The 26751-nt window shown below is 29.8% G+C and overlaps 2 protein-coding genes across 3 annotated transcripts; one reads left to right on the top strand and one right to left on the bottom strand.

Annotated features, from left to right (window-relative positions):
• Window positions 1-5919: 5919 nt before the first annotated feature.
• Window positions 5920-7493, bottom strand: LOC129921524 (translin). 2 transcript variants are annotated; one of them, XM_056003387.1, is made up of 5 exons: window positions 7363-7493; window positions 7219-7306; window positions 7065-7161; window positions 6400-6515; window positions 5920-6336 (listed from the first exon to the last, which is right to left on the bottom strand). In XM_056003387.1, exons 1-5 carry the CDS (start codon window positions 7432-7434, stop codon window positions 6020-6022), a joined length of 690 nt encoding a protein of 229 aa, XP_055859362.1. In that variant the 5' UTR covers window positions 7435-7493; the 3' UTR covers window positions 5920-6019. The 2 variants fall into 2 exon arrangements, with proteins under 2 accessions (XP_055859362.1, XP_055859361.1); XM_056003386.1 differs by having other exon boundaries at window positions 7065-7306; window positions 7363-7490.
• Window positions 7494-10313: 2820 nt separating this feature from the next.
• On the top strand, window positions 10314-11827 carry LOC129906634 (peflin). The gene is made up of 4 exons (XM_055982456.1): window positions 10314-10471; window positions 10547-10802; window positions 10889-11032; window positions 11086-11827. The coding sequence occupies exons 1-4, from the start codon at window positions 10460-10462 to the stop codon at window positions 11310-11312; spliced, it is 639 nt and encodes a 212-aa protein (XP_055838431.1). The 5' UTR covers window positions 10314-10459; the 3' UTR covers window positions 11313-11827.
• The last annotated feature ends 14924 nt before the right edge of the window (window positions 11828-26751 follow it).

Raw genomic sequence — 26751 nt, 5'->3', positions numbered from 1 at the left:
CCGAAAATCTTAAAAAAATTGATGTGTGATTTTTGTACCTAAATGCATAGGCCTGTTCACTATGAACTCATATCTGCAAACCAAAACTTTTTTCGAGACTTTAAAGCGAAGAAATCTCCTTCCGAAAATTGAAAAAAAAAACGAACTTAGATTGCAAATAACTCAGCTATCAGGCCTCCGATAAACTTTTTATTTTCAGTTATTGATAGAGCTTAAATTGCCCTTTTATTTGATGTCTCACTCAATGGATTTGGAGGAAATTTTTTCAAAATGCATTTTTTCAGAAAGGGGTTAACCTTGGATTTTTTGCGAAAATCTTAAAAAAATTGATGTGTGATTTTTGTACCTAAATGCATAGACCTGTTCACTATGAACTCATATCTGTAAACCAAAACATTTTTTTGAGACTTTTAAGCGAAGAAATCTAATTCCGAAAATTGAAAAAAAACCAACTTGGATTGCAAATAACTCAGCAATCAGGCCTCCGAGAAACTTTTGATTTTCAGGTATTTGTAGAGCTTAAATAGCCCTTTCATTTGATGTCTCACTCAATGGATTTGGAGGAAATTTTTTCAAATGCATTTTTTCGGAAAGGGGTTAACCTTGGATTTTTTCCGAAAATCTTAAAAAAATTGATTTGTGATATTTGTACCTAAATGCATAGGCCTGTTCACTATGAACTCATATCTGCAAACCAAAACTTTTTTCGAGACTTTAAAGCGAAGAAATCTCCTTCCGAAAATTGAAAAAAAAAAACGAACTTAGATTGCAAATAACTCAGCTATCAGGCCTCCGATAAACTTTTTATTTTCAGTTATTGATAGAGCTTTGTACCTAAATGCATAGACCTGTTCACTATGAACTCATATCTGTAAACCAAAACATTTTTTTGAGACTTTTAAGCGAAGAAATCTCCTTCCGAAAATTGAAAAAAAACCAACTTGGATTGCAAATAACTCAGCTATCAGGCCTCCGATAAACTTTTTATTTTCAGTTATTGATAGAGCTTTGTACCTAAATGCATAGACCTGTTCACTATGAACTCATATCTGTAAACCAAAACATTTTTTTGAGACTTTAAAGCGAAGAAATCTCCTTCCGAAAATTGAAAAAAAAACAACTTGGATTGCAAATAACTCAGCAATCAGGCCTCCGAGAAACTTTTGATTTTCAGGTATTTGTAGATCTTAAATAGCCCTTTCATTTGATGTCTCACTCAATGGATTTGGAGGATATTTTTTTAAAATGCCATTTTTCGGAAAGGGGTTAACCTTGAATTTTTTCCGAAAATCTTAAAAAAATTGATTTGTGATTTTTGTACCTAAATGCATAGGCCTGTTCACTATGAACTCATATCTGTAAACCAAAACTTTTTTCGAGACTTTAAAGCGAAGAAATCTCCTTCCGAAAATTGAAAAAAAAACAACTTGGATTGCAAATAACTCAGCAATCAGGCCTCCGAGAAACTTTTGATTTTCAGGTATTTGTAGATCTTAAATAGCCCTTTCATTTGATGTCTCACTCAATGGATTTGGAGGAAATTTTTTCAAAATGCATTTTTTCAGAAAGGGAACCTTGGATTTTTTTCCGAAAATCTTTAAAAAATTGATTTGTGAGTTTTGTACCTAAATGCATAGGCCTGTTCACTATGAACTCATATCTGTAAACCAAAACTTTTTTCGAGACTTTAAAGCGAAGAAATCTCCTTCCGAAAATTGAAAAAAAAACCAACTTGGATTGCAAATAACTCAGCTATCAGGCCTCCGAGAAACTTTTGATTTTCAGGTATTTGTAGAGCTTAAATAGCCCTTTCATTTACTTCTCACTCAATGGATTTGGAGGAAATTTTTTCAAAATGCATTTTTTCGGAAAGGGGTTAACCTTGGATTTTTTCCGAAAATCTTAAAAAAATTGATTTGTGATATTTGTACCTAAATGCATAGGCCTGTTCACTATGAACTCATATCTGCAAACCAAAATTTTTTTCGAAACTTTAAAGCGAAGAAATCTCCTTCCGAAAATTGAAAAAAAAAAACGAACTTAGATTGCAAATAACTCAGCTATCAGGCCTCCGAGAAACTTTTGATTTTCAGGTATTTGTAGAGCTTAAATAGCCCTTTGATTTGATGTCTCACTGAATGGATTTGGAGGAAATTTTTTTTTCAAAATGCATTTTTTCGGAAAGGGGTTAACCTTGGATTTTTTCCGAAAATCTTAAAAAAATTGATTTGTGATATTTGTACCTAAATGCATAGGCCTGTTCACTATGAACTCATATCTGCAAACCAAAATTTTTTTCGAAACTTTAAAGCGAAGAAATCTCCTTCCGAAAATTGAAAAAAAAAAACGAACTTAGATTGCAAATAACTCAGCTATCAGGCCTCCGAGAAACTTTTGATTTTCAGGTATTTGTAGAGCTTAAATAGCCCTTTGATTTGATGTCTCACTGAATGGATTTGGAGGAAATTTTTTTTTCAAAATGCATTTTTTCGGAAAGGGGTTAACCTTGGATTTTTTCCGAAAATCTTAAAAAAATTGATTTGTGATATTTGTACCTAAATGCATAGGCCTGTTCACTATGAACTCATATCTGCAAACCAAAACTTTTTTCGAGACTTTAAAGCGAAGAAATCTCCTTCCGAAAATTGAAAAAAAAAACGAACTTAGATTGCAAATAACTCAGCTATCAGGCCTCCGATAAACTTTTTATTTTCAGTTATTGATAGAGCTTAAATTGCCCTTTTATTTGATGTCTCACTCAATGGATTTGGAGGAAATTTTTTCAAAATGCATTTTTTCAGAAAGGGGTTAACCTTGGATTTTTTCCGAAAATCTTAAAAAAATTGATGTGTGATTTTTGTACCTAAATGCATAGACCTGTTCACTATGAACTCATATCTGTAAACCAAAACATTTTTTTGAGACTTTTAAGCGAAGAAATCTAATTCCGAAAATTGAAAAAAAACCAACTTGGATTGCAAATAACTCAGCAATCAGGCCTCCGAGAAACTTTTGATTTTCAGGTATTTGTAGAGCTTAAATAGCCCTTTCATTTGATGTCTCACTCAATGGATTTGGAGGAAATTTTTTCAAATGCATTTTTTCGGAAAGGGGTTAACCTTGGATTTTTTCCGAAAATCTTAAAAAAATTGATTTGTGATATTTGTACCTAAATGCATAGGCCTGTTCACTATGAATTCATATCTGCAAACCAAAACTTTTTTCGAGACTTTAAAGCGAAGAAATCTCCTTCCGAAAATTGAAAAAAAAAAACGAACTTAGATTGCAAATAACTCAGCTATCAGGCCTCCGATAAACTTTTTATTTTCAGTTATTGATAGAGCTTTGTACCTAAATGCATAGACCTGTTCACTATGAACTCATATCTGTAAACCAAAACATTTTTTTGAGACTTTTAAGCGAAGAAATCTCCTTCCGAAAATTGAAAAAAAACCAACTTGGATTGCAAATAACTCAGCTATCAGGCCTCCGAGAAACTTTTGATTTTCAGGTATTTGTAGAGCTTAAATAGCCCTTTCATTTGATGTCTCACTCAATGGATTTGGAGGAAATTTTTTCAAATGCATTTTTTCGGAAAGGGGTTAACCTTGGATTTTTTCCGAAAATCTTAAAAAAATTGATTTGTGATTTTTGTACCTAAATGCATAGGCCTGTTCACTATGAACTCATATCTGTAAACCAAAACTTTTTTTGAGACTTTAAAGCGAAGAAATATCCCTCCGAAAATTGAAAAAAAAAAACGAACTTGGATTGCAAATAACTCAGCTATCAGTCCTCCGAGAAACTTTTGATTTTCAGTTATTGATAGAGCTTAAATAGCCCTTTTATTTGATGTCTCACTCAACGGATTTGGAGGAAATTTTTTTTAAATGCATTTTTTCGGAAAGGGGTTAACCTTGGGTTTTTTCCGAAAATCTTAAAAAAATTGATTTGTGATATTTGTACCTAAATGCATAGGCCTGTTCACTATGAACTCATATCTGCAAACCAAAACTTTTTTCGAGACTTTAAAGCGAAGAAATCTCCTTCCGAAAATTGAAAAAAAACCAACTTGGATTGCAAATAACTCAGCTATCAGGCCTCCGATAAACTTTTTATTTTCAGTTATTGATAGAGCTTAAATTGCCCTTTTATTTGATGTCTCACTCAATGGATTTGGAGGAAATTTTTTCAAAATGCATTTTTTCCGAAAATCTTAAAAAAATTGATGTGTGATTTTTGTACCTAAATGCATAGACCTGTTCACTATGAACTCATATCTGTAAACCAAAACATTTTTTTGAGACTTTTAAGCGAAGAAATCTCCTTCCGAAAATTGAAAAAAAAAAACGAACTTGGATTGCAAATAACTCAGCTATCAGGCCTCCGAGAAACTTTTGATTTTCAGGTATTTGTAGAGCTTAAATAGCCCTTTCATTTGATGTCTCACTCAATGGATTTGGAGGAAATTTTTTCAAATGCATTTTTTCGGAAAGGGGTTAACCTTGGATTTTTTCCGAAAATCTTAAAAAAATTGATTTGTGATTTTTGTACCTAAATGCATAGGCCTGTTCACTATGAACTCATATCTGTAAACCAAAACTTTTTTCGAGATTTTAAAGCGAAGAAATCTCCTTCCGAAAATTGAAAAAAAAAAACGAACTTGGATTGCAAATAACTCAGCTATCAGGCCTCCGAGAAACTTTTGATTTTCAGGTATTTGTAGAGCTTAAATAGCCCTTTCATTTGATGTCTCACTCAATGGATTTGGAGGAAATTTTTTCAAATGCATTTTTTCGGAAAGGAGTTAACCTTGGATTTTTTCCGAAAATCTTAAAAAAATTGATTTGTGATTTTTGTACCTAAATGCATAGGCCTGTTCACTATGAACTCATATCTGTAAACCAAAACTTTTTTCGAGACTTTAAAGCGAAGAAATCTCCTTCCGAAAATTGAAAAAAAAAAACGAACTTGAATTGCAAATAACTCCGCTATCAGGCCTCCGAGAAACTTTTGATTTTCAGTTATTGATAGAGCTTAAATAGCCCTTTTATTTGATGTCTCACTGAATGGATTTGGAGGAAATTTTTTCAAAATGCATTTTTTCGGAAAGGGGTTAACCTTGGATTTTTTCCGAAAATCTTAAAAAAATCGATTTGTGATTTTTGTACCTAAATGCATAGGCCTGTTCACTATGAACTCATATCTGTGAACCAAAACTTTTTTCGAGACTTTAAAGCGAAGAAATCTCCTTCCGAAAATTGAAAAAAAAAAAAAGAACTTGGATTGCAAATAACTCCGCTATCAGGCCTCCGAGAAACTTTTGATTTTCAGTTATTGATAGAGCTTAAATAGCCCTTTCATTTGATGTCTCACTGAATGGATTTGTAGGAAATTTTTTTAAAATGCATTTTTTCGGAAAGGGGTTCCCTTGGATTTTTTCCGAAAATCTTAAAAAAATTGATTTGTGATATTTGTACCTAAATGCATAGGCCTGTTCACTATGTACTCATATCTGTAAACCAAAACTTTTTTCGAGACTTTAAAGCGAAGAAATCTCCTTCCGAAAATTGAAAAAAAAAAGAACTTGGATTGCAAATAACTCAGCTATCAGGCCTCCGAGAAACTTTTGATTTTCAGGTATTTGTAGAGCTTAAATAGCCCTTTCATTTGATGTCTCACTCATTGGATTTGGAGGAAATTTTTTCAAAATGCATTTTTTCAGAAAGGGAACCTTGGATTTTTTCCGAAAGTCTTAAAAAAATTGATTTGTGATTTTTGTACCTAAATGCATAGGCCTGTTCACTATGAACTCATATCTGTTAACCAAAACTTTTTTCGAGACCATCCGGTCCCAGATGTTCCTGAGATTTTTCCAAGACATCAGATCAGAACATAATAAATATAAAACAACAATACTTCGTTTTCTTAAAATTTTATTATCTTATTAATTTCAAAATTGCCGATTATTTTGTTATAAAGTTTTAAAGGATACAAAAAAGAATACAATTTCTGTGAGTTACTCTCCATCACCAACTTTTTCTGGCTGCGAATTACGAAGTCCCCGTATGCTAATATCATAAACGACTTCCTCAATTTTCTTCACATCATACTTCAGAGCATCAAATCGTTTTCTCAATCCATCATTCTTCAAATTCAACAAACGAAAACCAGAATTCAAATCAGCAATGAATCTGGAAATCTGCAAAGGCCTCTCGTAGTCACCCAAAGTGACTGAATTTGTGGCAAATCGTGATAACTCGGAAGCCATCAACAAAATGCCCATCAAATAGTCTTCGATTTCCAAATGAAAACCTTCAGACTGGACGGTTTTTACTGTGCAAAATGAATCAATTTAAATGAGAGATATTATTGAAATGGAGTAGAGAAAAAACTTACAGCCAAGGATTTCAGCAACAGTCTCACGAGTGACCAAAGTTCCAACTTCTAGATAAACGGTCAAGGCAATTAGGAACACAATTCGTTGTGTAATGAATGTCCAATGATCGGAGTATCTGGAGAAGAAAGTTTGGGGTAGTGATGGGAAATATCGAACGATTTGAACTATCGATAGTTAGTAACTGAATGATTTGAACTATCGAATAGTTAATTCTTCATTTATCCATTCGAATAAAAACTATCGAATAAAACTATCGAATAAAAACTATCGAATAAACTATCGGATAAAAACTATCGAATAAACTATCGAACCGAAAAAAACTATCGAATGATTTGAACTATCGATAGTTAGTTACTGAATGATTTGAACTATCGAATAGTTCATTCTTCATTTATCCATTCGAATAAAAACTATCGAATAAAACTATCGAATAAAAACTATCGAATAAAACTTTCGAATAAAAACTATCGAATAAACTATCGAATAGAAAAAAAACTATCGAATGAAAAATCTATTCGAATGAAAATAGTTACTAAATGAATGAATGATTTCAAACTATCGAATGAATGAATATTTTACAACTATCGATAGTTTGATAGTTTTTATTTAATAGTTCTCATCACTAGTTTGGGGAATTAGAAGGCAAGCTAGGAATCATACAAACCTATGATATTGAGCTGGAGGAATCAATTCGGCCAAAGATTTGTAGCCAATGGCACAATTTTCAAATAGTTTTCGCGCCAATAAACATGCTTCTCCAACTGGAATTGAATTAATTGAATATTGAATTGTCATAAGCAATTTTAAAGAAACTTTACTTTTTTCAATGTCGGAATGTATTATTTGAAGTCGAATGGTGGCTTCTTTGGCCTGTTGTTCAATTTGACGAACAACTGTGCGGATTTTCTGTAAAATTTGAATTTTATTTAATTGTTGTTAAATTGTTATGGATTTTTAAATACTTCTCGCAATTCTTGTTCATTATCAATATATTCTTGGTAATTTGCAAATATTTGTTGATTTACGAAACTCATTTTATTTTTTCCGTTTTTTTTGTGTTGCGGCTTTTTTTTTTTTGTTGTATGTTGTCTGGTTTTTTTTATTTTGGTGGGATGGCGGATGGAGAATGAAGGAAGGAAACAAAATGATGATGACATTTGTGACGTTTCTTTTTATTTGGTGTGGCGAATTCACAATAGATAATAGAAAATTTTAAGGCGTAAACACAAAAGGAGAAAGAGTTACATTTATGGTTCAGCCTCGGTTTCAAATTTTTATTCGTTTGATGTTGGCCAGGTAGCTTCACAACATTGGCCACTTTTTGCAAAAGTACTAAAGTGAAAATATTTTTTTTTTTTTGGTAGCGCAATTTGTTTGTAAAAAAGAGTATACAAGCTTTCTGCATCATTTTTTTTAATTTTTTCATATTGGGAAATTATCACAAAATCAATTTGAAAATGTTCACTTTTGTACTTTTTCACTTTTTAGGTCAATGTAGTTAAGACCTTAAGCCTGGTACGCTGCTCGCGCTAAAATTCCCATACAAGTTATCGATAACTTGTATGGGATCCATTTTATCTCGGCTAAAAAATTTCGATAATTTGTATGGGAGCTAAAATTTAGCGCGAGCAGCGTACCAGGCTTTAAGGTATAACTACAACGGCCACTTTTTGTAAAGTCAAAAAGTGAAAATTTTTAAACTCATTTTCTGCCAGTTTTTTTGACCGAAAAATTGAAAATAATGATTCAGAAAGCTTATTATTTGGTTTACAAAACTATTTTTGTTGTTTTTGTCCAAAAACAAATAGCGCTAGAAAGAAAAAAAAATTTTACTTTTGTAAATTTACCACTTTTACACTTTTTTGGTCATTGTAGTTAAAGCCTAGTATGCAGATCGGGAAAAATATTATTTCTCATACAAATTTTCTTGTCTTGAATATTTTTCCAAGCCGTACCCAGTTCACGCGCAAAATTTAAATATTTGGAACCACTGTAAAGAAAAAGTCTCCACTTAATTTTGCGCGGACAAATAATGTTCGAAGCATTATTCTGCTTTGTGGACTCTTTAATAAAATACTTGGAAAGTGAAGACGAAGCAAATACAACTCAGAATCAAATCAAAAACAAAAACAAATTAATTTTATTTGAAAGAAGAAAAAAACTATTGATAGAAATTACTTAGGGTAAACTGCCCTACCCGACAAATAATTTTGGTTCTATAAAGCTTTACAGATGCAATTGATGCTTCTGTAAAGCATTATAGAAGCGAACTCCCCATGTTATTGGCACCTTGACTATAAAAAAAAATTACGCTCTGTCGTCCACACTTGAGAAAAAATGAAAACAATAAAATATTAGAATTTTTAAACAGATCGGAAGGCATTTAGGCCCAATAAGGGCCAGTTGTTCAGAAGTGGCTCAGAGCCTCGGTTCAGGAATTTAGCGGCCATATTATTCACTAGTTTAAAAAATACAATTGGATGTAAACAATGTCAAATGTCAAAAATAAATAAAATTCCATAATATCCACTACTTAAATCCAATCTTAAAACCAAACATATTTAAACTGATCTCTGGAGGTCTGTTTAACTTTTATAAATCTGTAAAATTCATTTTCACAGTGATCAGTTGTTTTGTCAAGTATTTTGTGAAGGAAAAATAAAGATAAATGGAAATTATACAAAATTTATTCAATATTTTTTTTTTTTTTGAGTGAAATGAACAAAAAATTAAATTCTTGGATTTATGAAATTCAGATTTAATAGATTGGATTTAAAATAAACTTTAATCCAAACTAAATCCAGAGTGAATAATATGGCCGTAACTCTCCAATTTCAGCGGATTCGCTCTGGATCAAGTTTGGTTCAAGCACGACTTTCAAGCTATTTTAACATAAATGGACCTTGAACCAATGCTAAACTGCACATTTAACACCGAATTCAGAAGATAAAAGTTGCTTAAACCACGTATTCAAATTTCCCCTACAAAAATTCATTTCATTTATGTCTGGAAAATTTCGCTGTTCCTAAATGGTAACTTAAAATTTAATAGAGAGTGGATAAATTGGGCCAATGTTTTAAGTTGAATGAAGTTAAACGTTCTTCTTCTCAATTTGAATCATCATCTTTTTGTTAAGCCTAGTACGCAGATCGCGCTAAAATTTATCTTTCATACAAATTTCCTCCAAAGATAAATTTTAGCGAGGATTTTTAGCCAGGTAGTACGCAGTTCACGCGCTAAATTCGAATTCTCATCTACTACTTTTGCAAAAAGTCTCCACTCAATTTAGCTCGCGAAATAATGCTCAGCGCATTTTTTCACAGATAAATTTTGAAATTTTTGTGGTTGTTGTTGTTGCTCTAAGGAATAAGAGGCAAAAAAAACTTTGGAATATATAAAAGAAGAGGAATAAAACAAAATGAGAGCGTAAAAAAGGTATTCTGCAGGTAAAAAAAATATGTAATGTAATATTGAATGTAAGCTGGTATAAGTAAATGAAACTGTGATTCAGCCGTTATTTTTAAATTTAAATTTATCTTGGCTTTTAGCGAACGCGTGTAGAGATAAAAATTGTCGAGATAAAATTTAGTTTAGCGCGATCTGCGTACTGGGCTTTACCTCATAACTTTTAACTGAGTGAACCAATTTTGATAATTCTTTTTGTATTGAAAAGCTGCTGCCTGCAGTGTCCCATTTCAATTTCGTTCAGTTCTGGCTATAGGAACTATGAGAAAAATCATAAAACCCAGTTTTGATTCAAGGAAGTCGGTTTTGTTTTTTTTTTTTGATCAAAATAATTTATTTTGTATTTTTATTTTGAAATGTGCAATTCAAATTTTCTCCCACTTCTTATTCTCTCATCCATTCACAATAGAAAAAAATTTCTTGTCATCCCTGTCATTTTTTTCCAACTGTCACAAGTTCTTCTTGTCACTGTCAAAAAACACCCATTTTTATCTTCCCAGATCCATATAAAAAGAAATACAAAAAAAAAAAAAAGAAAAAGTTAAATTGCAATTTATAGTTTCTCCGAAAAATTTAATTTATTTCTCTCATTAAATGGCTTATCAAGTACGTAATAATATTATTTTCTTTCTTCACAAGCATAAATAAATATATACTATGTTTATTTGAATGAAAAAACAGGGTGGTTATCAGGGAGGCTATGGCGGTGGCTACAATCCTCAACAACCACCACAAGGCTATGGCCAACCCGGAGGCTATTCAGCACCACCTGGAGCCTTCCCACCACAAAACGTCGGCATGCAACCGGAGGCTCAACGTTGGTTTGCCATGGTCGATCGAGATCGTTCCGGCAAAATCAATGCCGAAGAACTCAAAGCCGCTTTGGTCAATGGCAAAGGTCAGAATTTCTCTGACAACGCATGTAAATTGATGATCAGTAAGTAGCGAAACAGATGACGCATTTAATTTGTTTGCATTTCTTTTATAAATAAAATACAAATTTTGTTGATTGACATAATTTAGGTATGTTTGACAAAGATGCAAGTGGAACAATTGATATCTACGAATTTGAGAAGCTTTACAATTACATTAATCAATGGCTGCAGGTTTTCAAGACCTACGATCGTGATCAATCTGGTCACATAGAAAGAGAAGAATTATCTCAAGGTAATGACAAAGTTGTTACTTTCCCCTTTTATATTAATAACATAGTTTTTTAGCCTTTACCCAAATGGGATTCCGTTTCTCGGAAGAATTCATTACTTTTCTAATGAAAAAAAGCGATCCAGGAGCACAAAAAGAAATCTCTGTGGATCAATTTATTGTGCTCTGTGTACAGATTCAGCGATTCACCGAAGCCTTTAGAGTCCGTGATACACAACAACAGGGACAAATAACAATTGGCTTTGAGGATTTCCTTAGTGTAGCCATCGGATGCTCTTACTGATGTGGTCGTCGTCGTCGTCGTCGATTATCCAGCTGCTCATTCCGAAGAAGCCTCTTGCTCACACTTCAACAACTTCGAAATAATCCAAAAAACATGTATCTGCAGATTTATTTTAGTTGACTTTTGTACTAACTTGAGTCACTCCCTTTTTCCTGTTTTCCATCTTTCTTTTTTAGAATTCTTTTTTAATTGTAATTTCTCTGTTTTATTTTATGCTAAAATCGTAGATGTAGATTCATAACTAAAACAAAAAACACTCAGAAATATTATACTTGCAAGCAATCAATATTATACAACAAACTCTTCTAATCAAACAAAGTACAAAACTTTGCTCTTAGCTTGGGATTGTGGTTATAATTATTAATTATGATTGGAACATTTGTATGCGTAGAGTAGATCAGTATCATATTATAGTAATCTCAGAACTTGAAATCAGATAAAAAAGAAATAGTGAGAAAAAAAAAACAATGTAAATTCCATTTATTTGTAATAAAAAGAAACTAATATAAAAGGTATTTTTTTGTTCTTATTAATATGAGCATTATGACTTGTGTCGCTTGTTCACAAAAAAAATCTCCAAACATTGAAATATTGATAAACCAATTTTTATCATAAAGGCTTCGAGAATTTTTTATGCTTTTGGAGTGACCAATCTTAAGGGTGTCTATATTGTTTTACTTAAATAATTGACAAGCAATACTATAACATCTTTTCGACTTGCAGCAGGAGATTTCAAAGAAGTAGATCACCTAACAAACCTTTGGAACTATATAATTTTTTGCCGCCGGGTACAAAGGGGTTAAGTAAAAAATTATAGTTTCCCACAAAATGCGATTAAAGTTTAAGCAATGCATTGTAAGTCAATGAGTTTTGAGCATTGATCCGTTTATTTTTATCACAACAAAAACATTACTGTAAAAAAAAAGAGCCAAGTTCTCCTATGTTGAAATTATGCTGGCACAAAAAGTACTGAGATGTAAAAGTGAACCAAGTTCTAAAGTTTGGGTTCAAATTCGTATCAATAAAATTTTGATTGTTCTCTTGACAATTTTTCTTTAAATTATAGATTTTTAAAGTTATATAAAAAATTGTCAAGTAAACAATCAAAATTTTATTGATACGAATTTGAACCCAAACTTTAGAACTTGGTTCACTTTTACGTCTCAGTACTTTTTGTGCCAGCATAATTTCAACATAGGTGAACTTGGCTCTTTTTTTAACAGTAATGTTTTTTGTTGTGATTTCACTACTTTTTGCAAGGTATGGCTGTAGAATTGAAAATCTCTATATTTGAAAAAATGAAAAAGTGAAAATGATCGGTTGCCACGCCCCCTGGCTGAAATTCTCAAATTTTAAATTTTTTCCTTTGTATAAACTACTAGCTCTTCCATTCTACTAAATTTCAAGATTCTACGGTAGTCAGAAGTGCTCTATAATATTTGATGAAAATTCAGCGGAAATGGGCGGATGCAACGCCCACTGAATTGAAAATCTCAAATTTTCGATTTTTTCCTTTGTATACACCACAAGTCCTATCACCGTGTAAAATTTCAAGTTTCTACAATATCGGGAAGTTCTGCATAATTTTGATGATCTGTCAGTGAGTCAGTGAGCCAGTTACGGTTTTTGCGATTTTTGAAGCCCTATATCTCAGAAACTACTCATTTCAGGAGGCTGAAATTTTGTGAGGTGTTTGGTTTTGACCAGCTCAACAAATGTAGCGAGTTTGAAATTTCTAGCATCTTTGGTGTGGAAGTTAGAGGGGGGGCGAAAATGGCCTGAGTTGTTTCCTGTAAATAAGGGTGTAGTGCCAAAGTTGCTAGAGAACTTGGCTGGGCACTACCGTGCCCTTTGATAGGAAAGTGTTGCTCAAATGAATGTTACCATGAAAGAGATACCAATAAGAAGAGAATAAAGCTTATGTCGTTTTCTTTCACTCCAATGAGAGTACCCTTTTAGTACTTATTTTTGCACCTTTGAAGGTTTTGTGTTCTTTGACGCCACAAAATTGTAAAAAAAATTACTCCGGAGTAATTTTAGTACTACGGAGTACCCCGGATTTACTCCACATTTTTAGTCAGATTTACACCGATTTACACACACACTTATGAATTTGAAGTTTGACATTTTAAAATTTTGTTTGAAAAGTGGAAAATGCGAAAAGTTTTTCTTTCAAACTCTTTTGTTATTAACAAAAACAGCCATTATGAATATATTTTCTATTGTATTATATTCCGCCAGAAATATTTCTTCCATTTTGTTTGTTAATTCTTCACTTTTTCCAAAATGAAATTGAAAACCGAATAAAAAAAATTGTTCAGCCAGTGTTCTTCATCAATAAAAAAAAATCCTGTCCCATATAAAAAAAATCCCATTTTTGTCTGCGTTGATGGGATATTTTTATTTTACAATAATCAAACTATGGGTGGTTGTCAATTAGGCAGAAAAAAAACGAATAGAAGTATAATGAAAAATATACCAAAATTAAAACTAAGTCCGCTTCTACACGAAGACGCAAAGCGCGAGACGCCCATAAGAGCAAAGGAGAAATAGAGTTAAAAAAAAGGGAAGGAAGATTTTTTCGTTTTGTATATTTTGGTGTTGTTTTTTTGGAATTAAAATACAGACTTCTTCTACACGCAGACGTAAACGCACAAGATGCACATAAGAGCACAGGAGAAATCGATCTTTCTCTCTCCCTTGTTCTGATGTGTATCTTGTGCGTCTACATCTTCCTGTAGAAGTTGTCAAACGAAAACAAGAACAAAATAAAACCATAGAAAATAGCTGTCAAATTTGCGTCTTCAAAAAAATACTACGTGTAGAAGCGCGAGACCCACCGAAACGAAAATCAAAAGGAAATTCGAAGATAATTTCTGCGTGTAGAAGCAGACTTATCAACGAGCGCTTGTTATGCTTCATATTTTATTAATATTAATTTTTTTTTTCAATTCATTACATTTTTTCCCTGGGCCTGTTATCACTATTTTTTTTCAAGGAAATTATCCATTTTTGACTTGTCACACACACAATTACAAAAAAAAAATTTACTCTCATTATGTTCTATCACTCCAGAAAAAGGAGTACAAATTTAGAGTACTCCTTAATAGAGTGAAAGAAAACGACATTATTCTTATTTTATCAAAAACCGAAAAGTGCAATTTTGTGACTTAACCCCTTTGTAGCCGGCGACAATGAATAATTACTACTTGAATTTTAGTAGACCACTATAAAAAAAAAACATTTTTAAAATGCAAGGACTTAGGCCGCAATACGTTTGTTGCAATTTAAATTGGATGCTGCTCGACTGTTTCCATCACATTCGATTGTTTCAACTAAATTTCACGTGAACAAGATTCCACCCGGAAAAATGGAATTTCACTATTCACTTTTCTCCTATAGTGACTTCCTGGCGAACATTATTTGTTCAATTCCCGAAAACTCCTCGTATTTTGAACTATTTTCAGGCAATGTGCGAGATAATCAGCAGCTCTTTTATCTATTTCAATTTAGTGAAGAACAAGAAACCAGTTTATCGATATGCCCTCCGAGTGAAACTCACAGTCACAGTAGCTTTTTAAATTCCAGATAAACATGTTTTGGGTGTAAAAATGTCCACGTCAAACTCACAATAAGCTGAATGATACCAAAAATATTCAACCCACACGATTCAACACTATTGTAAAGAAGACGCGTATCAACATCTGCATCCGTGATTACCTCATGGAGAGACTTATGATGAAGAAGTGACGTGGGAAAGTTATATTTCCATTCGAGATCATGAAAATTGTTGGTGAATGAAGAAAATGAAACCGAACATTTTCCAGCTCAGTTAAAAAATTTTTTTTAAAGCCACAAACCCCAAATCGAAAAAAATTCATCACACAGTACACACCCTAGAAAATAATATAAAATAATTCTATCAAACAATTACAATAGAATAGATACCTACTTGTTTTAGGCGCTTTTTTCCCTAAATTGGCTTACGAGACTTTAGAAAAACGCAATTTTTAGTAAAACGCAATTTAGTAAAACGCAATTTAGTAAAACGCGTAGGCCTCATAACATCAATTAAGAATTTCTATGTATTATTATTTGTTGAAAAGAGAAAAGTGTTTTTCTTTTTTTTTACATATACAGGGTGTCCCACAGTCACCGCCTCAAACGAAAACCATGGATTCCTTAGGTCATTTTAAGTCGAATAACTTAAGAGGTAATCTTCTCTTTTTCGTCCTGTTTTCGAGTTATAACGGTTTTAATGATTTTTGCTCTATTTTCCCTTAACTGGCTTTATCTTTGCCAAAATTTTGATTTGATTTGAATTTTTTTACAATCAATCAAGAATTTATAGTTTTTTTTTTTTTTAATTCACTCGGTTTATTTGCTTTTTTTTTAATTACTTTCAGTAGACTTTTTTTTGAAAAAAAAAATATTTTGTTAAGAAAATAAACTGGGCTTTAATAAAGTAAAAAAAATTAATACTCATTTACCTGTTTTTTTTTTTTTAATAAAATGATATGAAAGTGAAAAAAACAACTTAAATAAATTGCACGACTGGGGTCGCACGTACTTGCTCTTAGAGTTAAAGTTGCTTAAATTTTTAAGACTTTTTATATTAAATTTGGAAAAAAAATAAAATTCGTTTTAAAAAAAAAAAATAAAATAAAATCTGAAATTGAATTGCCCTCCAAAACAAGTATGCAGTTTTGATTGATATATTAACATGCATTTTTAGAAAAAAAATTTTCAAAATCGTTAGAGCCGTTTTTTAAAAAACAAATTTTTTATAAATAATTTTTTGGAAAAAAAGTTTAAAAATAAAATTGGTATACCATTTTGTGGAAATCACTAATCAACATCTAAAAACAAAATTTCAAAAAAATTCAATGTCCCGTTTTCGAAATTTTGATTTTTCAAAAAAAAATTTTCAAATTTTTTTTAAAAATCCAAAAATTATTTTTTTCAAAATTTTATTTTTGGTTTATATTTAAATTATATAAGTGCTTCTTCACAAAAAGTTTCGTTGAAATCGAATAAGCAGTTTCCGAAATAATCGGATTTTAAAAAAACGGTTCAATGGCAGGTACCGTTAATAATGATTTTCAAAAAATTTTTTTTTCATTGGAAGATAGACCTTAGCTTAAAACTAACATTTGAATTTTTTAAACAAAATCGTTGGAGCCGTTTTTGAGATATTTCAATTTTACTAAAATCGGTATATGACAAGTACCGTTATTTTTTGTCCAAAAAAATTAATTCCAAAAACCCCTCTGGAGAGTCGCCAAATAACGCTACATACCAAGTTTGACATTAATCGGTCCATCCGTTTAGGCTGTAGCTCCTTATACAGACAGACTGACAGACTGACAGACTGACAGGCTGACAGACTGACAGACTGACAGACTGACAGACTGACAGACTGACAGACTGACAGACTGACAGACTGACAGACTCACAGACTGACAGACTGACAGACTGACAGACTGACAGACTGACAGACTGACAGACTGACAGACTGACAGACTGACAGACTGACAGACTGACAGACTGACAGACTGACAGACAGACAGACAGACGGACTTCCGGGACCCACTTTTTTGGCATTGTCTACCATCGTAATGTCATGGAAAAATGTTATCTCAACTTTTTTTTTTTGTACGAACGCATAACTTGATATATAGTACCTATATCGCAAGTAAAAACGAAGAAAATTGGTTGATGCAAAATGAAGTTTTGGCACAAACTAAAACTGTAATAAATTCTTGATTGGTTGTAAAAAAAAAAATCTTTCAAATGAGACGTACATATTTTGGCAAAGATAAAGATAGAGCTTATAGCTCTAAAACAACGGGACGAAAACGAGAAAATTACCTCTTGGGTTTTTGGACTTAAAATGACCTCAGGAATCCATGGTTTTCATTTGATGCGATGACTGTGGGACTTTTTTTAATTTTTTTTTTTGTATTTGACTCAAATGTGTATTATTAATCAGCTTTTGATAATTTTGAAAAGTTCAGTTTTCATGATTTAAAAATAGTGAAATTATATACTTTTTTTACCAAACACCAAAAAGAACTGCGGGATCTACTCTTTTAACATTCTCTTTCATCTATCGTCATTGTCATGTCTGATTGCTGTCTGGATTTTATTTACGAACTCTTACCTTATAGTACTTGTATCATGTCCAAAAATACAAAAAAAATTACGTATACGCCACAGTTAACCAATTTTTTTGCAATCATCACGTCGCTATCCTCGTTTTGTTTTATAGAGTTGGAAAATATTAATACATCATAAATTTTAACAGCTATTATTATATTCTCTATTAAAACATTATTAAAAAAATTAAAAGTTTTTCTTCTTTTCTTTCTTGAGGCCTACGTGTCAAAAATAAAAGTTTAGATTTTGTTTATAGTTTGTTTATTAATTAATTTTAACAGCTTTACATTTATTATTATTAATAGAGAAAAAAGCTAGTAAACTGAATATATGGACCAAATTATTATTAAATAATTATTAATTACTTTGATTCAAAACGACATTTTATAGAACATTAATTACAATTTTGAACATATTTTTATATAAAACAAAAAGTTTGACAATTTTGTTCAAGAAATCTTTAAAAATTAAAAACTTAAAATTAAACATAAATGGATACAATTATGTATGTTTCCTGATATAAAAATACACTACAACAGATTAAAACGAACTTTTTACATTATTATGTAAATAATGTATAATAATATTTTATATTTAAAAATTGGAAAAACAAATTAATTTGATTAATTATGATTTTAATGATTGCGGAGTTAGCCGCAGTTTAGAGTAATTCGATTAAATCTGAGGTTTCATAATGCAGCCTTTCCAGAATGAAAATATTGAAAAGATTTACAAAAAATTGGAATTAAAAAAAAAATAAAAAGAAAAATGTGACATACACTCCAGGTTTTAGGGGTCTGAATCTACCTATTCATATTCCTCTAAAAAATTAAACTTCATAGTGTCGTATTAGGGGTGTGATTTTTATAAATGTCGGTAGACGCCAACCAAAGTTTTGGGTATTAGAAGGGGATGAAACCATTTCACTGTCGTACTTTTACAAAAACATTTTGGAGTAAATTTCATTAGAACTTTTGATTCAATCTCATTCAATCCTCCAATTCAAACACAAATAATATTTTTTATTACATATTTTTTTGGTAAATACAAAATCACTAAGGGCATTTTCTTTTTAAATTAATTTTGTATGTGTCTACAAATTTTTAAACATTAATGATATTTCATTTTTAACAAATTAATTTTTTTTCCTAAATTGTTGTTCATAAAATATTAATAAAATAAGCGCGAACTCAAGGGAGAGAAAAGGCTTCAATAGTTTTAAAGTTATGATTTTTTAAAGTATTATTATAGGTATTTAAGTGACATCAAGGTGTTTATTTAAGTCCGTAAATTCGGCAACTAAGTCCTCTAAATTGGTGCAACAGTTCCGTGATGAACTGGTTTGTCTAAACACAATATTATTATTATTAAAGTGGTATTAAGTATAATGAATGATCACCTCTTTATAGCTCAGCTAAAAAAAGAGTAATCACTCATATAAGAGTAAAGAAAGTCAGTATTGTCCATCAAAGAATAAAATCCAAGGTGGAGTATTTTGACAAACTGTGCTCTATTCAGGATGATATGGGCCTGACCCACCTTTAACAAAACTAGAACAATTGACATACCCAATCTATAAAACTAGGCAGGACATTGTCTGTTTGACCTAACTATACGAATGTTGTTGGAAGTAAGAAATTGAATTTTATGAAACCTTCGAGCTGTAAACTAATTTGTGGCAAAACAGTGAAAGAATCAAACATTATTTTATTAAAGTTTACTTACAACTATTAACTTATAGGCTGTGGAACCACTGGCAAAAACGCTTTACTCATCAAGCTAAAGATAATTTCAAATTTAAAGTGAAAGAGGGCTATTAGTAGCTACGAAAACCACAGGTCTTCCCGTCCGCATCCTAGCACGATTAGTGTGGCAAAAGCTTTTTGCATCCTTAGCTAAAAGGCGATATTGGTGTCAAATTAAAGATAATAACATCTTCTGCCCAAATTCAGGGGTTATCCGGGTCTAAGGTTGTCAGTTTCGTAATCAAGTTTTTTCATAAGGAATACTAATAGCCCTCTTTCACTTCCAATTAGAAATTTTCTTTAGCTCGATGAGTAAAGCGTTTCTGCATTGCCCGCCCGGCCTATATGTTTAAGTTGAAGAAAAAAATATTAAATTCGCATGGTTGAAGCAAATTTGGTTCAAAGTAAATTAAAAAAAAAAAAAAAACACAAAAACGCAAACAGTTGATAATTCAGATGAACAATAACATTTTCATTCAATCTCTTTAACTTGGACCTCTACTTTTAGGACACCCTGTAAAATGTTTTGTTTGTTGAAACACTACATTTGAACGTAAAACTCTAGTGGGTCTAACTAAATGAACTCTACATAATTACTTACGAATAAAAATAACAATCATTTAACATTACAATAATTGACGATACTACTATATTCCGACGCGATTATAGCTTTTAAACGAATTCTTAATGATTCCTCCTTTGTTTATAAAGACCATTTTTCAAAGCAGTAATTTTAAGAAAACCGGCCAGTTCCCTTGCCCTATTAACATTAACAGCTTTACCTGGTGTGCACGTTTGCTTAGGAGGAGTAGGAATAGTTTTTGATGACAGCGGCGGTTTTGTTCTTGGCGAAATCCTTGGTGGAGATGGTTTTAATATTTCAACTTTTTTAATAATTGGTTTTTCTTTACGAATATTTGTAACCATTGGTTCGTAATGGAAATTAATAACTTTTTTCTTTACAGGCTCTGGTTTTTCAATTTCGATAATTTCATATATTTCTTCATCTTCATCGTCATCATTGGTTATGTTGTAATAATCTGTAATTAAATTAATTAAAAACAAAGTTATTTTAAAAAAAGTATTGATTTTTTAAATCTTTAAGGGCCAATTTTTCAATAGTCAGATAAACCTCAGATAGGACTTATTCCTAGGAATAAAAGTTTTTTTTATATTGACATATATTCTTCTGATAGTCTAACTGACGATTGAAAAATCAGGGCTAAATCGTATAATAAGATCAGATATAAAAAAAAACTATATTAAAATAAGTTAAACATTTGAGTTGGTAACGTGTACATTATTTTAAGTAACCTAACTATAACGATAATGTTTATTTTTGCTTTTTTTTTGCTCTAGATTCAAATTTTTGCAGATCAATAATATTATTCCCGACGTTTAATGCCGACTTCAATTTGGTGTAATCTGTAACTATTTAGCTCTTCATTGCCGACAAACAAAATTTATTTAATGCATTTATCTACAAAATCTTTTTCAATTTCGGTTGAAACAAATACTAAGTATAAGTTATTCCTATTTTACATAAGATATTTCTCATATCAAAAATAAATCAATACTTTTTAGTCATTGCCAAAACCAAAATCTAGTTTCTACGAAAACAATTTCTTAGCATGGATATTTTTGTATTTTCAAAGTAACGGCATCTGTTATAAAAACAAAACTATACACGCTTAGCTTATCTTCGAACCTAAAATTAAAAAAAAAATTTCTAGGAACAACAAAAAAAAAATAACTTTAATATCAGGGAAGCTATTAGTAAGTTTTGAACCTTTTGTATATATGTAAAAATATATATATAAAGGTCATGACCTTGAATTTTGTTTCAAATTGAAAATCCTTTGATAATTTAATAAATCAATAGGTTGGAGAATTAGATAAGCCTAGAGCGAAGACATCATGTCCAGGTTGCGATATTAGATTAAGTGAAAATGTTTGTTCTCGAATTACAACAGGTGGCACTCGTTTTTTAGGTTTGAAGATGAGATTTTAGCGAAGAACGAAACCAATATACAAATACTCCTTTTTGATGTGATTTTAAAGTGAGGTTCTTTTAACAGGTTCTTGTCTTCAATTTTATTAATTTAACTCTTAGCAGATTAGAGTGACATCTAGTTTTGAATCCTTAAACTTGTGGAAGAATATACATTGTATATATATTTCTATAGTACTATCAATCCATGAAAATACTTTAGCGACATCTTTTGGTAGATCTGCACTTCAATTTTCTGCATAAGGTTCAAACATAAAATAAACTAGCGATCCCTGAGGTGGTGACGCAAAACAGAAAATTCTACTTCATGAGAGTACTATAAGAATATATATACAATGGAATATATATACAATGATTTTCTTTTCTTTTGTTTTTGGTCGGGAGGGCGTACAAGAGGGAGGGGGTGAAGGTCAAAAATATGCTACAAAACTGTTTGTCGAATATCATCATATGGCACATGATTTCAAGGTATTTTTTGATGCTGAATCTAATGACATAAAAATAAAGTCAATAGCATTGCTCTAAGAAAAGTTATTGCCGATTAAAAATAAGGGTGCTTGTTTCTTTTTCTTCAACAAGTAAAATATATTCGAAACCCATGTGAAAAACATGATACACTGATAAAATTCGGAATGAAGGTTTTAGATAAAGCAGGGACAAAGGATTCATAAAGCTCTTAAAATTATTATTTGGTGAAAGGGTTTTTTTTTATGGGTTAAGTTGTGTGTGAGGAAGGTATCATAACAGCTGACTTAAATTTTATTAATTTTTAAAACTTGGTGTAAAAGTTTCGGTTGGTTTAAGAATTAAGAATATATAAAGTGTACAAAATTATCTTTTTTTTTTTTTTAACCCTTTCGGACCCAGCGTTACTCTCATGTAACTTTTTTTTTAAATTCGTAAAAAAATATTAAATTAAACAATTTTTAAGGTTACGATGGCTTAATTTAAAGATAATAATGCCTAGTTACTGGATTATTACAAAAAGTTAGTCAAATATCATACCTTTAATTTTTTTTATCCAGAAAGGGACTGAAATTCACATATTTTTTTTTTTTTTGCAAAAAAAAAATTTTTTATTTGTGGTCATAATTTAAAAAAAAAAGATATAAAAAATGTTAATGCAGAAAGTGTTTTGTTTTTTTTTTGCTCAGAAGAAGTAGTATACATTATAGTTTCATAAACAGTTATTTTCTCAGCTCTCCGACTTTTTTTTGGTGGTCATAGGCTGTGCATGTTACTTACATGTAATATGAGAAAAACACATTAGTTTTGCTATTTTTTATTTTGGAAAATAACTTTTTGCTATTCATATTTCTTAGTTGTGATGTTTTTGACCCGATAATACCGACAAAACATTTTTTTATATTGATTTTCATAGCTTGGGTTCGAAAGGGTTAAGAAATGATGAAATTCGGAATTAAATTCCTGAATGTTATTAATTCAAAAATTGTCGTTTTAACACACAAAAAAAATGAACATTTTTTCAATTTGAACATATATGAACATATTTGAACATATCATATGGTTACACATTAAAAAAATGGAGGTCCTGGTCCATATACCTTATATTTTGAATCATTTCAGAAAACTCTTGGAATTTTGATTAACTTGATTATTTACTTCGAATTGTTTTGAAAAACTTCTATTTTTTAATGAAAAAAAAAAATGCTTTTGTTTGTTTTTGAAATTTTAAAAAGAACAAAACAATTAGTTAAGATATTAATTTTTATCGTCACCAAACGTTTTTTTTTAATAGTTTTACGTGAAACGGATAGCAGAAATGGGCTGAAAATATTTAAGCAAGCTTAACAAAGCTACCTTTGAGAAGAACCAATTTAAAAATATCTAATGAATAATGTTTATAATTTAAGAGTGTTAGATAAAGCAACTAAAGCTAAATTTAATTTGTTAGTAACTATGCTGTTTATATTATTATATGGGAAAGAGTATGTACACAAGTTTACTTACTTATTAGGTACTAATGAATATTAGATGTGATGAAGCTTACAAAAAATACAAGTGATATATATTTATTGTTTTTATTTTTTATTTTGTGAATAAAACAAATATATTTTTATTATTTATAATTGTGAATTAAAAAATAAAAAGTTTTTAAAAGTTCCGATTTCTTCTTATTGCACTTGGATATAAGGTCCTCCTGAAATTATAAAAAAAAAAATATGTGTCAAAAAACTTTGTGACTTTTAAATTTAAAATCTTGAGATGCGATTATGACATTGGGTGATATGCATACAAAATATTAAATGCTTTTACTTAAAAAATTGTAAAGTATGAAGTTTATAGTTTATGCTTATTAATTTTCTATTGCTAGTACATATTTACTATTTTCTATGCACAAAAAATGTCGAAAAAATCAATTTTTTTTTTAATAGAATACAAAGGACTGGATAAACATACTGTGTGAGTCATAATAATAGCCGTATTTTATTGGTAACTCAGAACTGAACTCAGGAAAACTTTGCTTGGTAAATAACAACGCCAATTTTGTTTTAAATTAAAAATTTAACTTCGCATTTCTCTACGCTCTTTGCCCTTCTTCGCTATGACACGATAATAATTGTTTTACACAAACCTCGACTTTCGAAAGTTATTTGTTAATTTGCAAACAAACACATTGCTATTCACCAATATGAATTTTGCGCAACAAGTAACCCATACAATTTTTCAAAAATATTTTTTGTTATTTCTTGATGCAAAAACGCCCAATATATTCTATCTATTACAGAATAATAATTATTTAAGTAATTAATTTCAAATTTGATGTATATTTTTTGGTTCCGAATTCTTAGCAGTTATAAAAGATATTATTTCACATGGATTAATTGGTTGCTTCAGCAACAGAGAGCCTTAATAATATTTGTATTATTTTTTTTTATAGAGAAAAATATTGCGCATACGCCACAGTGACCCACTTCGATATTAGTTTATAAGAGGCTATTTCTTTGACATTTCTTTTTGGATTTTCAAGATTGAGGTACATATAAGATACATAGAAAGATATATAAACATTCAGTTTTGAACATTGTTCTTAAAAAAAAATATAATGATTGAATAATAATTTTATTTGACCAGTCCCAAACCAATTGTCAAATGTCTAAAGTTGAAAAAATTACTAGCAGAATATGAGTGATGACAAAATTTAAAATTAATGTTAAAAACCTATCGAAAGAGTACATTCGTAGCTACATTTCGGTTTAATGCATTAAAAAGTAACGTAACATGAAATTAAGTGTATTAACCAACCTGTTCGATACTTTTTACTTGCCCCAAAAAATATGGCGATTCCTCACTTGGTCCGATTTTTTGTTCTGGAATTTCATCATTTCTCACAAGCAGCAATATAGTCAACCAAATTTGAAAACTTTTTTTCTCCCAAAAAATACATTTAAGTAGATACCAACTAGAAATAAATTTTTTTAACAAATATTAATAAAGGAAGCACTTATGAACGAATTTTCAATATTTACCTCACACTTCTTCGGATTACTAAGGATGACTTCAGTTGAATGCTTATTTCATTTACAATTTAAAAACAAAAAAATATTCAAATAAAAAAACGCATTTAATTTTGTCCATATTGATACATTATTTTTATTGCTGATTTTCAATATGTATTGATATTAAAATATATAAATGTTTATGTTTTATGATATGATTTTAATTGATAATATATGTTTCCATATTAAAAAAAAGTATCTATTTGATATAAAATATTCCAATATTATACTTTTTTTCTCATAATAAAAAAAAAAAACATTAAAATACAAAAATAATATGTATGATTATTGTGGATATGTTAATATGTTATTTAAAAATATAATTAAATACAAAAAGCTTAGTATTTAATACATAACTAAAACTAATAATATCTCTTAGCATTTCTGTTAGAAACAATCAATTTTGATTTTTTTTTTTTAAATAATTTTGTATGCCGAAAATTTATAAAATTTAGAAGAGATTAACATTTTTTCATAGAAAATGTGTACAAAATATTGTATGTCTTTTTCTTTTTGAAATATTTAAATTTAGTTTTTGTCCAAAAGAAAAAAAAATAATATTTATAAGCCAAAATATGTGCGCAGTAACAAGTTTCGAATAAAATTAATTATTAAAACTTAACTTATAATTAAACATAGTTGTAGTATATAAAAAAGGATTTGGTATATATTTTTTTTTTCAATAATTTTTTTTTATAAAAAATTGTGTGTGTTTTTTTTTAATACTCATATATCGAGTATTTTGTGTATTTGTTAGTCAAGAAAATATGTCCTCTTTGTTAATTTTTGTTTTTCTTAAAATAAAAGTCTTACTGGTTCTTCCAACGGATGTATTACTTGTTATGAAAAAAAAAAGACTAAAAATAAATAAATAGTACAGTAGATTTGGCCATTCATAATACTTTATTAAAAATATTTTTTTTTTTTTAATTATTTATTACTACTAGTTTTAGAAAATTAAAAAAAAAGGATAAAATTAAGATGTTTGTGTGAAATATATTACTGAGGAAGAAATGTTTTCTTATTTTTTTTCTTTAGTATGTAAAACAGTCTTTATAGTAGTTTGAGTTTGTATATGTATTTAAAAAAATAATAGTTGCACACACACACAAAGAGGAGAAGTTTGACTTGTAAGTTTGCCATTTGACATAGAATAAGTAATGTTGTTTATTTATTTAAAAAAAAATAATAATGGACCATTTCTACCATTAATTTTTTTCTGGTTAAATGCTATAATAGTTTAACGTTTTATATACGGTTTGATATTTTTTGAGGCAAATGAGCAATAAAAGTGCTCTATAAGCACCTTTTTTTTTGATAAGTTGATAGCTTTTTTGCATATAAAAATGACAGAAATTATAAATTAATAAAAATGCATTATTATTATACTTGGTGTGTAGAGATGGCAGATAGAGTTAACCCTAGAACACTCATTTTATGATTTTTCCTTATTTTCAAATGGAAATAAATCAGTTTTTAACTTTGCATGCTTTAAAAGAAAATAAATAAATTCAATACAACATTTTATTAAATAAGTGTCCTGGGGTTAAATGCAATATTGAAGTAAAAAAAAAAGACTTTAAATTCTTATCGTTAATTTATGGTTATAATTAAAATTAATAAAATCTTCCTTTAATTTTTAAGTTTTACTTAAAAATCACGAAAAATTAATATTTTGATTTTTATTTTTTTTAACTTAAGTATGTCTTGTATTTAAATATTTATTTATATGTATGTATGTTTGTTAGCTGAATATATAACATATTTATTTATTATTTGATACAGTTATATATGTTTATATTTAAATTATTTATATTATAGTTATATATTTATTTATTGTGGTTATATCAAAAGGCATTGGGTATAGCTAAAATGAATTAATGTTTCGTATTCTATACCTACATATATAATAATATTTTAGGTATACTAATACCTTATTTTACGTTTTATTATACATAAAACAAATATAAATTCTTTATAATTGTGATAAAAAATATATAAAA

This window comes from Episyrphus balteatus, chromosome 1 (genome assembly GCF_945859705.1).
Source record: "Episyrphus balteatus chromosome 1, idEpiBalt1.1, whole genome shotgun sequence".
Lineage (NCBI taxonomy): Eukaryota > Metazoa > Arthropoda > Insecta > Diptera > Syrphidae > Episyrphus > Episyrphus balteatus.
The sequence above is the reverse complement of the archived record's forward strand: the minus strand, read 5'-3'. Positions and strand labels throughout refer to the sequence as shown.